Raw genomic sequence first — 14,129 nt, 5'->3', positions numbered from 1 at the left:
TATTTTACCTCCAACCCACCCAATTGTTAATACACTGTTTTGGTGTTATATATTTATTATAGTTCATGAGAGAACGTTCTCATATTAGTTCTGTTAACCACAGTCCGTCTTCCACCATAGGATTCACTGTGTTATACAGTCCCATTCTTTGTAGAATCCATTCAAAGTGTACGCTCAGTGGCTCTCATTGTCATCACAGAGTTGTGCTGTAATCACCTCAATTTTAGAGCATTTTAATTACCCCAGAAGGAAAAATCCCATACCCCCTTTATACCCCCCTAATGCTGTCCCTCCCTTAGAATTGATGTATTATCTTCTTTGCCACTGCTGCAAAAATATTACACTATTACTGTTAACTATCATCCATAAGTTACATTATTTGTAATATTCCTGTTATCACCATATTCTTAACACTTTATAAAAGAATAACATTCTCATAGTTATATACTATTAACCACAACCTTCATCTACCATGGAAACCCTTTACATTTCATTCAAATTTCACTTCCAGTGTTACTGCTTTTTGTTTCTTTGTTGGACTTTCATTTTTTTTGGCTAGTTCCTTCTTTCAGTTATTCACTAATGTGAATTGCCATGTAGGTATATCACTGGGAGACAAGAAGGCAACGCTATTACAGTCTTTGCTGTCTGTGTGTGAACTGAATAACAGATGCACAGGGATTAATCACTGATCACCGGGAAGCAGATGTGGCTCAACTGATAGAATGTCCATCTACCTTATGGAAGGTCCAGGGTTTGATTGCCAGGGCCTCCTGACCCGTGTGATAAGCTGGCCCATGTGCAGTACTGCCATGTGCAAGGAGTGCCGTGCCACGCAGAGGTGCTCTTGCGTAAGGGTGCCCCATGCGCAAGGAGCGTGCCCTGCAAGGAGAGCCACTCCATGTGAAAAAAAAGTGCAGCCCACTCAGGTGTGGCTCCACACACATGGAGAGCTGACATAGCAAGATGATGCAACAACAAAAAAGAGACGCAGTTTCCCAGTGCTGCCGGATAATGCACGCAGACACAGAAGAATACACAGTGAATGGACACAGAGAGCAGACAAGGGGGGGGGGGGTGGAAAGGGGAGAGAAATAAATAAAATCTTTAAAAAAAAAAAGTCACCAATCATCATGAACATCTGTTATTTATGCATCGATTTGTGGATTGAAGAGGTAGCACCAAAGTTTGTACTTTCCGCAATTATTCACAGTTACTATATCTTGGTGTCCTAGTTTGCCAAGGCTGCTATGACAAACACCACACACTGGGTTGGCTTAAACAACACGCATTTACTGACTCACAGTTTTGAAGCCTAGAAGTTCAAAATCAAGATGTCAGCAAGGCCATGCTTTGTCGTGGAGTTGGTAGCGTTCTTGTGATGTCAGGATTCAGGATTTCACATGGTGGTCTCTCTGAAGTCTGCTCTTTTGGTTTCCTTGACTTCCAACTCCTCCTGGCTTCTGCTTTCTGCTTTCTACTGACTCACTGTATCCAAATTTCCTCTCTTTATAAGGCTTCCAGTAATATGTATTAAGAACCCACCCTCATTCCACTTGGTGTGACCAATTAATAGCATCTCAAAAAGGTCCTATTTACAAGGATTCACTCCCAGAGGAATGCAGATTGTGTTTAAGAACATGTCTTTTGGGGGTGTATGATTCAGTCCCAACACATGGTAACTGAAATTTGAACTGTGTTATTGGAGGACTGGTGTTGCTTAATTAAATTATGGCTGTTGAAACTCGTGCATAGCAAAATCATGCAAAGGGAGACTGCCTGTAATAACTTAACTTGCAAAGATCCTAAATGGTATGAGAAAAAGTATGAGTGTGTTAATCCTATTATTATTCATGGTAGGGAATCAGTAAATGTTGTTTAAAGTTGAAACTTAATTGGCACAATGATTTTAATCTCTAAATGTCTCTCATAATCATAATTTGTTAATTTTAGAGGAATCTGTTAGGGACTCTCTCCTGGTGAAGAAAATACAAAGTTCGACAGGTTTTTCTGTCTGTCTTCTGTTATTTTCCTTTTCTGTTAAGATCAGGGACCAGTTGGTAGAATGGTGAAACAAGATCCTCTCCTAAAGAGCCTAGTTCTGCATCAACACCCATAGACTTTGACTTTAAGGTAACATCTGCTGAAGCTTGTCTTTATTCCTAGTACCCATGTTGTCTCACTGCAGCTTCTTTTCCTATAATCCACTACTTTCCTTTAGTACTTGAAAAATTCTTTTCTTGCTCTCTCAAGCTCAGCTATGTATTAAAAATAACTTAAATATATTCAGCCTTTCACTGTGTTTGTAAGAAAGGTGGTGATTCATCACCATCTAGACTGGAAATGCTGTCACGATCATTCTTTAAAAAAAAATCCTATTCATAAAAGTAACATAGACTCTAAAGTATCTAGTAGTATGGTAATAAATATTAAAAATGTGAGACTTACAGGAAGAAAACTGTGAAACTTAAACGAATGCATGAAAGAAGAGCCAAGTTAATATAGTGATATGCTATATTCCTAGGTAGGAAAACTCAATTGGTAAAGATGTCGATTCTCCCTAAAGTAGGCTTTTCCAATTCCAATTTCAATGGAATTTTAAGGAAACTTTTAGGTTACCCAGAAGAATAAATTTGGGAAAGTAGTTAAGAAAATGTTTAAGAAAAACAACTGGGGAGGATAGCATTGCCCTACCAAGTAGCAAAATATGTTGTAAAGATGAAATAATTAAGATAATGTGGTATTGGAGCAGGAATAGGCCAGTAGGTCTGGAGAACAGAATGAAGACTACAGAAATGTGTGTATGCAGATAGTTTTCAAATGTTAAAGCTGGTATTTCAAACAATTGGAGAAAGTATGTAGTATTCAAAGTGGTATTTAGAGAATTGGCTCAAATTTTGGGGAAACAAACACCACTAAATCGCTATTTCACATCATCATAATCGATTCCAAATGGAGTAAATATTTAAACATAAATAAAATCATAGGACTGCCATATCAGAGGTTCAGCATGGCTTTTCTTAAGCAATCCTGAAATCCATTATCCACTGATAGATTTTAACTGCATATCTAAAACCTAAGGTGAAAAGCCAAACAAAAGACAGGAGAAAAATATTTATAATATATATGTATAAATATAACAAAAGTAATCTATAAGGAGACCCTTTTGGCCAATAAGGCAACTAATAGAAAAATGGACAAAAGGTATAAACATTTCACAAAGGAAACATCAATGGCTAATACAAAAAGATGTTTATCCTCTTTAATAATATAATTTGAGATCCTTCCTCCCTCCCCTTTTTTTTTAAATTCAGGAGATTGGTAAAATTTAAACCACTGATTATCTCCTCTGTTAGTGAAAGTAGAGTGTAAATTGGTGTGCTCAGTCTGGTAGCATCTTTCAAAAACTAAGCATAATATCTTTGACCCAGAGGGTCTATTCCTAGGGATCTAGTCCACAAAAATACTAGTATATGTGCAAAAGATATGTGCGCATGGACGTTTGTAGCATTTGTATATATAGTGAAAAATTGAAATCAACCCACATGGTCATCAATAGAGGAATAAATAAATTTTAGGATGTTTATGATATGGAAAACCATGAGGAACAGGTACTGTTAGTGGTGTGAGCTCTGGAGTCAAGTTGCCTGGATTTGAATTCAGGATCCATCATTTACTAGCTGTATGACCTAGGCTATTCACCTGACTTCTCTGGGCTTCAGTTTTTCTCAACTGTAAAATGGAGATAATTGAACTTACCTAGAATGTTGTTTTGTGAATTAAATGAACTGAAGTACATAGGACAGTGCTTAGAGCGTAAGTGCTTAGTAAATACTAGTTAATACTAAGTTGTTGCTTTACAGCTATAAGGAGTAAAGAACATCTGTGATATCCTATGGGGGGAAAACCCTGTGATTTGTTAAGTAAACAAATTTTAGAACAATATGGATGGCATAAGCATTTCTAGAAATAAAATTTTAAATTTATGTATGTACATGTATTTGTATGACTTGTATTGAAGCGGGGCCGGGGGGCTCTTTGGCTGGGTTTAGCTTGGTGCGGCAGAAAAGACCAAAATAGGCTAGGAAGGAAAGAGACTTTTTATTGGCCATCGAGAGACCAGGGATGTACAATCTCAAAATGAACCTCTTCCTTAAGGGAATTCTTGTAGCTTTTATACTTCTTGAAACAAATTTAATTACCAGCTTGACATTCCAAAGGAAGATCCAGAAAAAATAGTTTTTACTTTTTTTCAGTTATTAGTAAAATACACATGGTAGCTGGGGTCAGGCAATTTTGAGGTGATAAGGATGGAGGGGAGTGGTACGGATGTGAAGGTGCAGATAAACGGATAAAGATACAGATAAGGGACAAAGGGATGCAAGTATAGATAACAAGTGAGGAAGTACATAGTTATATTTTTGGTGTAGCTAAATTTGGTTAATGTTAAATCTGTAACTATGCGCTTGTGAGCAAGAGTCACTTTGAAATTTTTTTAACATTGTAAGGTGCAGTACAATACCTTAATATTTAAGTTATACTGGGTTTCTCTAATGCAGTATATGGAAAAATCTGGAAGGATAAATCTAATTTTAATAGTAGTTATCTCTGTTAAGTGAGTTGCAGGAGAGGGGAAGCAGATTATCAGCTTTAAAAATTATTTTCTTGTATTTACTTTTTATCAAGCATGTATTATACTTGTAATTAAAGGGAAAAAAAGATCCCACAGACTAAGGATAATGCAAATCTTAATTAGTTTCCCTTTTGTTTTTTGACTGTGAAAAGGTTGTAATCTCTAAATGCTGTGTGCTTGGTCTTATTTTTCTTAGAGACTCATTAAGGTTTTCCTTGCAGGAACATGCTTACCCAGCAGATGAACTCATGCCCCTAACCTGTCGAGGTCGTGTTCGAGGCCAGGAGCCAAGTCGGGGTGATGTCGATGATGCCTTGGGAAAGTGAGTATTTATACAAGGACTCGCATGGCATCTAAAAGTGCCCAAGTCTTAGACTCTTTGGAGGCAGTTTATAATCTCAGGATTATAGTTTCTGAGGATTGGCTAAATTTTAAAGATTTTTAAAGTATTACATTAAGCTCCTTTGTTCCCTTCTGTCATCTTTTTTAAAAAGTTTACCTCCATGAAAAGTTGAGCTAGTTGTTAAACCGGATATTAACACATTACAAGGTGTTGATGCTTTAAAATTTTCATTTGCTTTAAAAAGAAAGCTAATGACTATATTTGTTCATTTGGAAAGATAATGTAGATATGCTGAACATAAATGTAATGTTAAGGCTTTTCAGATTGGTGCTTTTTCAGTGTATTGTACTGCTTAATAGTATCGGTCAGGAAGATATAGATAAGTCTGCTAATACTTTCATGGGTAAAATGCTTAGAACTCTAATGTTTCTCATTGTATTTCCAAATACTTGTTTCTTAGATTTTCCCTGACACTGATTGATTCTTTGGACACTCTTGTGGTAGGTTTGATTCTTCTTATATTTATTTTATAAATTTCACAATATGCATAATAATATATTAAGACACCTTTAGAATTTAAGATGTCATGGTCTTTGCGTCTGAATAAATCTTTCATATCCTCAAGAGTTGATACTGTCAATTGGAGTATCTAGAATAATGGAGATAATCAAATAATTGATAGGAAAGTCAGTTTATGTGCTGGCAACTTAATCAGGAATTAGTAAGTTAGGCTTTTCCCTTTGGACAAGATGTTGAGCCTATTGGAAGAAAGTAATTTTAAAAATTGTCATTGATATTCCAAAATGACATGCCACTATGATACTGAAATTGTTAAATTAGAATCTTTGTTATGCCATAAATAAAAATTTACTTTTCCCAGCAGTGATTTTTGGCACCAAGTGATCACTTCTGTTGGTCTTGTTCAACCTCATAATAAAAAATAATTTTAATTCTGGTTAGGAATGGTTTGTGTTGGTAGAGAAGAAAGATTGAGTTCCAAAGGTCATGATTTCTAAATATCTTTCTAACTTTTACTTGTAGGTCATTTATGGTATAAAAAGTAAACTTGTCTCAAAATTTTCTTTATGTCATAATTTTCAAGCAAGTAATGATTAATATTAAAAATGGAAACCAAGGTATCATAAATTTTTTAATTTTTAGATTTTTCATCTATTTTACATATTTTGGCTATTTCAAAATTGTTTCTACATTATTTTTCAGTGGGACTTTTTTTTTTTAGATCAGAGATTCTCAACTCTACCAGCACCTGGGAAGTTTTAAAAAAATTATCCCTTTCCCTCCAAGATATTCTGATTTAATTGTTTTGGAGTGGGGCTGGACATTATTTGTTATTCTGAAACTTCTCTTTTGGTTCTAAAATGCAGACATGGTTAAGAAACTATTGTTTTAGACCTTTCATTTTCCAGATATTATTGGAATGTGCAAACTGTGTTCTAGTGAGTATGGGAATGAGAGAGATTGTAGTGTTATCCTATTTTTAGTTTAGTGGACCTGGGTGTTCAATTCATAATAGGCAAAGAGAAAAAAGATATACAAAATATCCTGGGAAGCACAAATTGCCATCTTGGGAGAAACGAACTAGTTTGATTATTTGTACCTATAACCGGGTTATACATGTCAGGTATACTTTGATATAGGGGAGCAGGTGAAGAGCAATAGCTGAGTGTTAGAAAGGACCAAATGTGGCCTTAAGTATGTTTCTTATTCTGCACCGGGTTTCATTTGTCCACTAGTAGGTTCCCCATCATCTCTCTCTAAGCTCTTTGTTGATTTTCATGAAGTTGGAACTCTGATATCTTAGGTTTTTTAAAAAAGTTATCAGAAATGAAAGAGAAAAGGAAGTTTCAAGCTGCATAACTTGAGAAATCTGCCACTCATCATTATGAAGTGTATGTCTTTCAGGTTATACCAATTACTCATTTTGGCAGTGGTTATCAAAATATAGTTCATGGACCAGCAGTCAGCATCACATTGGTACTTATTAGAAATGCAGATTCTAGGGCCTCACCCTGCGCATACTGAATCAGAAACTCCGGGAACAAAGCCACGCAGTCTGTTTTAATAAGCCCTTTGATGGTGCTGATGCATGCTAAAGTTTGAGAACTACTCCACAATGTTGTGGTGCTTTTAAAACTTAAATATACTATAAATCACCTAGGGATCTTATTAAAAATGCAGATTCTCACTCAGTGGATTCAAGTTGGAGCCCATGATTCTGGCTTTCTAATAAGCTGGTGCTGCTGCTTCTGCTGCTGAATAGATCATACCTTGAATAAAGAGGTTTTGGCTCCTTGTGGCAGCGCCTAACAATAAGTGATCACATTGTTTTGATATGTGTGACTTTGCCCAAATTTATTGAACTTTTCTGGGCCCCTGTTTTCACCTCTAAAGGGCCTACACTAACTGTCTAAGGTCCCTGTTAACCTTAAGATATTAAATCTCACTGGTCTTTGGTTCAGATTCACATACATAACCCCTATTATTGAAGCTGTCCTCCAGAAGTCGAGAAGAAAGATTTATAAAATCCTCAAACATTAAAAAAAAAAAATGGTGCTTTATAAATCCTTTAAATTTCAAGTGTTTCAAGTGGGAATAACTCAAGTAGTTTATTATATATTATCATGGCTTTGAAGTATACAAATTCATTTTGAAATTTTATCATTATCTTAAACATTTTCTTTTTAATATAAATAGAATTATAGGAAATTAAAGTACTTTGAAAGTTTTCCTTAGAGAATTTACTGAAGGGCGTTATACAGTTATATTGTATTGACAGTATATTTTTCAGCAAATGAGGGTACATTTAGAAGGAAAGTTATATATTTTGTTTGAATGCAAGTAAGTATTAGTATCTCTAATTTAGTTTGCCTTTATGTTTGTAATCATCTTTTCATTTATTGATTTAGTTATTTGAAAATACTAATAGGATATATCACTTGTGATTATACACACAACCCTACCATTTTTATTTTGGTCATATCATAGTATATTAAATAATATTTGTATTGTCATAGTTTGATCTTAAACTGGTCATAGTTCCACCATCTAGTTTCTATTCTTTTTATGAAATTAAGCACTAAAACCTTAAGCTTACCTCTAAATTTGACATTACCATGCAATCTGTAGAAAGAAATGTATTGAAACAAATTTAAGATAATGGACAAAAGGATGAGGTCTGAATTCATCCTTTGTTATCAGCTAGGAATCATTAGAATGAATTTTCTCACTAATTATGGACAAAGAGAGCTCTCTTCCCACTTTAATTCTTCCTTGAAACCAATGGCATTGGTACTATTCTTGATTATTTTGATTTTGGAAAGAATGATTTAAAAAGCCATTTTCTGTTAGAAAAGCAGTTCAGACCTTAAAGGAAACACATGAGAGGAAGTCTTGACTAGAAATTAGAAGAATTCAAAAGGAACAAATTCTCAGGAGATAGGCCTTGGGAGAAATATATCTGCATGTATGTGGGGATGGGGAGAATAGAACAGTTGGGGCCCATTGTAGAAGTGGTAAGAAGGGCTGTATGCACCTATGTGTGTTTCTGAGATACTTAAAATGGGCATTGAGGTTGAGGAGGGAAAGCAGTCCATTAAAAATATTGTCTTGAAACTTATCCTAAATTTTACTGAGATTTTACTCAAAAATACTCTTATGGAATGTTTTATATGTAAGTAGAATTTTTAGTGAAAATTGAGTAAAAAATTACTACAAAATCTTATCAAACAAAAAGATTAGAAGTCAGGTAAAGGAAAACTGCTTTTAATATTTCTCAAATGTAAATAACATCTAATTTATTAGTTGTGTGACATTAATTAAGACTGAAAAATTAAAGCAATTTATATAATTGTGGAGTTTATCATAAGAATCTATAAAGTTCTTAGCTTAATTAGGGTTCTAGACCCACATGATAATAATAATAGTATTGACATTAAGTGCTTATTAAGTCAGGGATTGTACTATAAGCACTTTTCATTCATTGTCTCATGTAAGAAAACAGCCCTATAATAATAGCAGGTATTTCCTCTTCTTGTAGGTGAAGAAATAGGCTCAGAGATTCTTGGCTGGGTTTACACAGGAAGTGAATGAAAGGACCAGCATCAGATCAGACCTTGCTCTTAAACACAGTATTGTACTGTCTTCTTAGTTAAGGGTGGGGCATCCAAAGGCAGGTGGTATATGGTTTAAGATCAGTTGATCATCCCCTGAAGAATGTGTGTTTTTATGAGTAAGTGTTTACCCAGTAGTGTTTTCCTCATGTAGGTCTAGGTCATGGGTTATAAAGAAACCAGTAACTATGCTGCTGCTGATTGTTTTTGAAGACTTATTGATATTTCATTTTATCTAAAATGATGCAAATAAAGATTCCTTATAATTTAATTGGACATTTTTCAGCTTTAGAGATCACATATTTATAAAATACTTTTAGAAAGTATTAATTGTTTTGTATGTCTCACCTTTTGGAGTCTTAAAGTATGTCAGCTTACTTTCAGTAGCTCGTTCTGAGGATATTTCTCCTTGACTTGTAGAAAAGAATTTTATTTTAATAATTTTCTTCTCCTAGGTATTAAATAAAACTAAAGAATTTGAAGATGCGGTGAGAAAAGTTTTAAGAGATGTTAATTTAGATAATGATGTAGTTGTATCAGTCTTTGAAACAAACATCAGAGTTCTTGGGTAAGTGTGTAAGATACTACTGTAATTTAATAACAGATAAGTTTAGGATATGCTATTTATTGAGCAAGACATTTCTTAGGTATAAAAGATTATAAAACAGATAGGCTGTGGGATGGCCTTATCAGTCACAGGGTTTGGAAATACTTGTAGACCCAAATCAAAAGTAATCCTTATATGTTGGTAGGAAAAGGAGTGTAGGTTAAAAATTTGTCAAGTTTTTTTGTTTTTGTTTTTTACAAGTTTATATAGTTTGCTAACCTGAGCCAGTGTCTCTTCAGAGAAGCTGAATGAAACTGAGCTTATAGGATTACCTTTTTCTTTCCACTAAACAGTTTGAAATGTTCTTTGGATGTTAAAAAATATGAAATTACAGGATTGAAGCTTCAATATTATTAAATTTTTATATTCAGTGATTAGTTTTATAGTTTTTCACAAAAATTGTCTTACATTTAATTCAAGGTAGTTTTTTTTTTTTGTTATACCAAAAGATGCATGGTGATATGATTGTTTGATAAATTTGTCAAATTTGATTTCTAGGATGTTCTTTATATTATGAAAATTTAAGGTATTTAAGAAACCAAACACTTAAAAATAGGTTGACAGTTTCATTAAATATATGCATATATTATGTTTATTAAAAATATAAATTTGTATTTTCATATAAATAGAAATATTTTATTAAAAATATATATGTATGTGTATTTTATATATATATATAGTCTCTGCAGCTATAATAGTTTGCCATAAAATAAGTAGCCAGGGTTAGGTAAAGACGTAAGTAATTTTGTAGTCTTATGTATACTAAATTGTTGATGAGAAACTGCTGTCACCTTTTTAGGTGCTGACTTTTAAGTGTCTAAGATATGAATGATGTTTTACTCTATAATTGCAGGGGTCTTTTGGGTGGACACTCATTGGCAATCATGCTGAAAGAAAAAGGCGAGTACATGCAGTGGTACAATGATGAACTTCTCCAAATGGCAAAGCAATTGGGTTACAAACTTTTACCAGCTTTCAATACTACCAGTGGTCTTCCTTATCCAAGAGTAAGTAAATGCTGAAAAATATGGCAGTCTTTATATACTTCCTTAGTGGTTTTAAAAAGTGACTATTTATGGGCAGAGTCAGTTTTCTTCATGTGATTGATGCTGGGCAAAATGCTTCAAAGCTACATGGCAAAATTATATTGACATTTTGATTCATTTGTATTTAAGTGATATGAGAATTTAGATTAGTGCAAACTTTTTGTGTGTCTCTGTGTAAGATACTAAGTTATGATACAGAAGGAATAAACATATGCCAGACTAGAACTTGGTCACAGAAGATATATTTGATAAAGTAAGAGTAGATATTAACTCTCCCAGTGAGAGGGTATATATAGAAAAACACAGGACGAGGAGGAAGCAGAGCTAGTGAAAAGGAGAGGGGTCAGAGACTTAGGAGAACCATAATGTAGTGTATAGTATTATAAAATCCAAAAAATCCAAAGGGAAGATCTCTATATAGAAAGCTTGAGAATTGGGTGAAAACAGAGTGTTAAGTGAGGGAAAGAAGTTTTCAAAGGAGGTGAAAAGTAACTAGGTATGGACCACTCATTTTGAGATTTCTTCTATTGTGTTAGTTAATGGAGAGTTGGCAGCAAGTCAGTTGTAAGGATTTTTAATTTTCTTGCCCTGAAGAAATGGGAGTCTGTGTATTTAAAGCAGAGGGAAAGAAGCTGTTGAAGATTGAACGAGCTCTTTCCTGATTTATTTCATTCTTTATTAACATTTTTACTCTTCCCTCTTCTCCAAGTCAGACACCTCAGCTATTAACCAATTCTTATCAAAATTTTTCTTTCTATTCTTATTGCTGTATAATAATTGATGTCCATATAATTTTATGCCTGAACTACTGTCAATTTCTACCTTATGCTTATCTCTCTGGACTCTGAGTCAGAGTACTCAAAAAATTAATTTTACTAAAGCATTATTTTTTATCTAAGTAGTCTACCCACAAGTGTTTCGTTGACAGCTCCCTATTGCATTGAGTGTCCTGCTTTCACAGTTCTTGATGTTTTGGCAATAGACTATTTTTCTGACATTCTGTCATGCTCTTTACATGAATGCTCAGTTCAGCTCATACAGTCTATTAGCTGTCCCCCAAAACTCCTAGGGTTTTTTAATTTCCTTGCCTTTAGGCCTGTCATCTCTTTTACCTGGAATAACTTCTCTGACTCGAGATATAGCATGATACAGGGATATAGCTTTTCGAACTAGAGGTCATGACCAGTTGACGTACTCATCAATTTAGTGGGTCATGGCCAACCCTTTTTAGATTTAGAATTAAATCTCTTATTATTTAAATCTCTAGTTTTTGATATTTTAAATAGCTTTTCTGTGAACATTTTTTATAAACATCTTTTTATACATTTCTTATTTCTTCCTTAGGATAAATTATTAGGAGAAGAAATTATGTTACAGAATAGAAAATACTTTTTTCTTTGTAATCCATTAAAAAAATTATACCATTCATACATGAACATACATAAACAATAAGTATACAGTAAAACTTGTGAACTTACAAACCAAACTTACATAACATCATACAGGACTCCCATAAATCACTCCACCACCAATACCTTGCATTGTTCTGAAACATTTGTAACAAATCATGAAAGAGCATCATCAAAGTATTACTACTAAGTATAGTTTGTATCCTGCATTTGCTGTATTTCCCCCCCAACCCATCCTATAATTTTTTTTCGTTCATAAGCCATACAGTTTATCTAAAGTGTACAATAAGTGACATTTGGTATAATTACAGAGTTGTGCATTAATTACTTCAGTCAATATTAGAGCAGTTTCATTATTCCAAAAAAAAAAAAAAAAATCAGTATCATACCCATATGTTAGTGCTACTAGTTATAAATCCTATGATGTGCTTTCCCCATTTCTGTTCATTTCCAAACATTTCCAAACAATTCTTTACCAATTCTGCACATATTAAAACTCAGCCTTCCATTTTCTAACCACATTCTATTCTCTGCTGACTTAAATTATAGCTATTAATTCCATGAGTTTGTTCATTATATTTAGTTCGTAATAGTACAATCATATAATATTTGTCCTTTTGTGTCTGGCTTGCTTCAATCAACAGGATATCCTCCAGGCTCATCCATGTTGTCATAGGCTTCATGACTTTATTTCTTCTTACAGCTGAATAATATTCCATTGTGTGATTAGACCACAGGTTATTTATCCATTTGTCAGTTGATGGACAATGGGCTGTTCGCATCTTTTGGCAATTCTGAATAATGTTGCAGATGTCTGTTTGTGTCACTGCTCTCAGTTTTTCTGGGTTTATACCTAGTAGTGGTATTGCTGGTTCACCTGGCACATCGATGTCAACTTCCTTAGAAATTGCCAAACAATTCCACAGTGGCTGTACCATTCTACATTCCTACCAACAGTGAAAAAAGAGAGTTCCTGTTTCTCCACATCCTCTCCAACACTTGTAGTTTCCTGTTTTTTAAATAGTGGCCATTCTAATAGGTGTGAAATGATAATGCATTGTAGCTTTGATGTACATTTCTGTAATAGCCAGTGATGTTGAAAATTTTTCATGTGTTTTTTTTGCCATTTGTATTTCTTTATAAAAATGTCTTTTGCCCGTTTTTTAAAATCAGGTCATTTGTCTTTTTGTTGTTGAGTTGTAGCATCTCTTTATATATCATGGATATTAAATCATTGTCAGATGTGTGATTTCCAAATATTTTCTCCAATTGAGTAGGCTGCCTTTTTACCCTCTTGACAAAGTCCTTTGTGTTGCAGAAGTGTTTAATTTTGAGGAGGTCTCATTTATCTGTTTTCTTCTTTTATGGTCTTTTATGTTTCCCTATATTATCATCTAGGAGTTTCATGGTCCTGGTTTTTATGTTTAGGTCCCTGATCCATTTTGAGTTGATTCTCACATAGGGAGTGTGTTAGTTGTCCCCCCTTCGTCTTTTGGTTATGGATATCCAGTTCTCCCAGCATCATTTGCTGAGAGACTGCTCTGTCCCATAAAAATGGACTTGGGTAGGCTTATGAAAAATCAGTTGACCATAGAGGTACAGATCTATTTCTGAACTCTCAGTTTGATTCCATTGATCAATGTACCTATCTTTATGCCAGTACCATGCTGTATTGACCAGTATAGCTTTATAATACACTTTAAGGTCAGGAATTGAGTTCTCCAACTTGCTCTTCATTTTTAGGATGCTTTTGGCTTTTTGGGTGTACTTTCCCTTCACAAAAAAATTGGTGATTGACTTTTCTGTTTCTGTAAAGTAGACTGCTAGAATTTTGGTTGGTCTTTAAATCAGTTTAGGTAGAATTGACGTTGTCACAATGTTTAGTCTTCCAATCTGTGAACATGGAATGTCTTTCCATTTGTTTAGATCTTCTTTGATTTCTTTTAGCATTTTTTTTTTTT

The 14,129-nt window shown here is 34.0% G+C and overlaps 1 protein-coding gene across 2 annotated transcripts in view; it reads left to right on the top strand.

The window, feature by feature from the left end:
- EDEM3 (ER degradation enhancing alpha-mannosidase like protein 3) overlaps positions 1–14,129 on the top strand; it is an 83,563-nt gene that overhangs the window by 18,350 nt on the left and 51,084 nt on the right. For both annotated transcript variants that reach the window (XM_058274855.2, XM_058274854.2), the window contains exons 3-6: positions 4,855–4,955; positions 5,437–5,476; positions 9,562–9,674; positions 10,567–10,720. In XM_058274855.2, coding sequence (XP_058130838.1) covers positions 4,855–4,955; positions 5,437–5,476; positions 9,562–9,674; positions 10,567–10,720 — 408 coding nt within the window. The remainder of the gene's footprint in view (positions 1–4,854; positions 4,956–5,436; positions 5,477–9,561; positions 9,675–10,566; positions 10,721–14,129) is intronic.

The sequence above is a fragment of the Dasypus novemcinctus genome, chromosome 13, assembly GCF_030445035.2.
Source record: "Dasypus novemcinctus isolate mDasNov1 chromosome 13, mDasNov1.1.hap2, whole genome shotgun sequence".
Lineage (NCBI taxonomy): Eukaryota > Metazoa > Chordata > Mammalia > Cingulata > Dasypodidae > Dasypus > Dasypus novemcinctus.
This window is presented reverse-complemented; position numbering and strand designations above follow the sequence as displayed.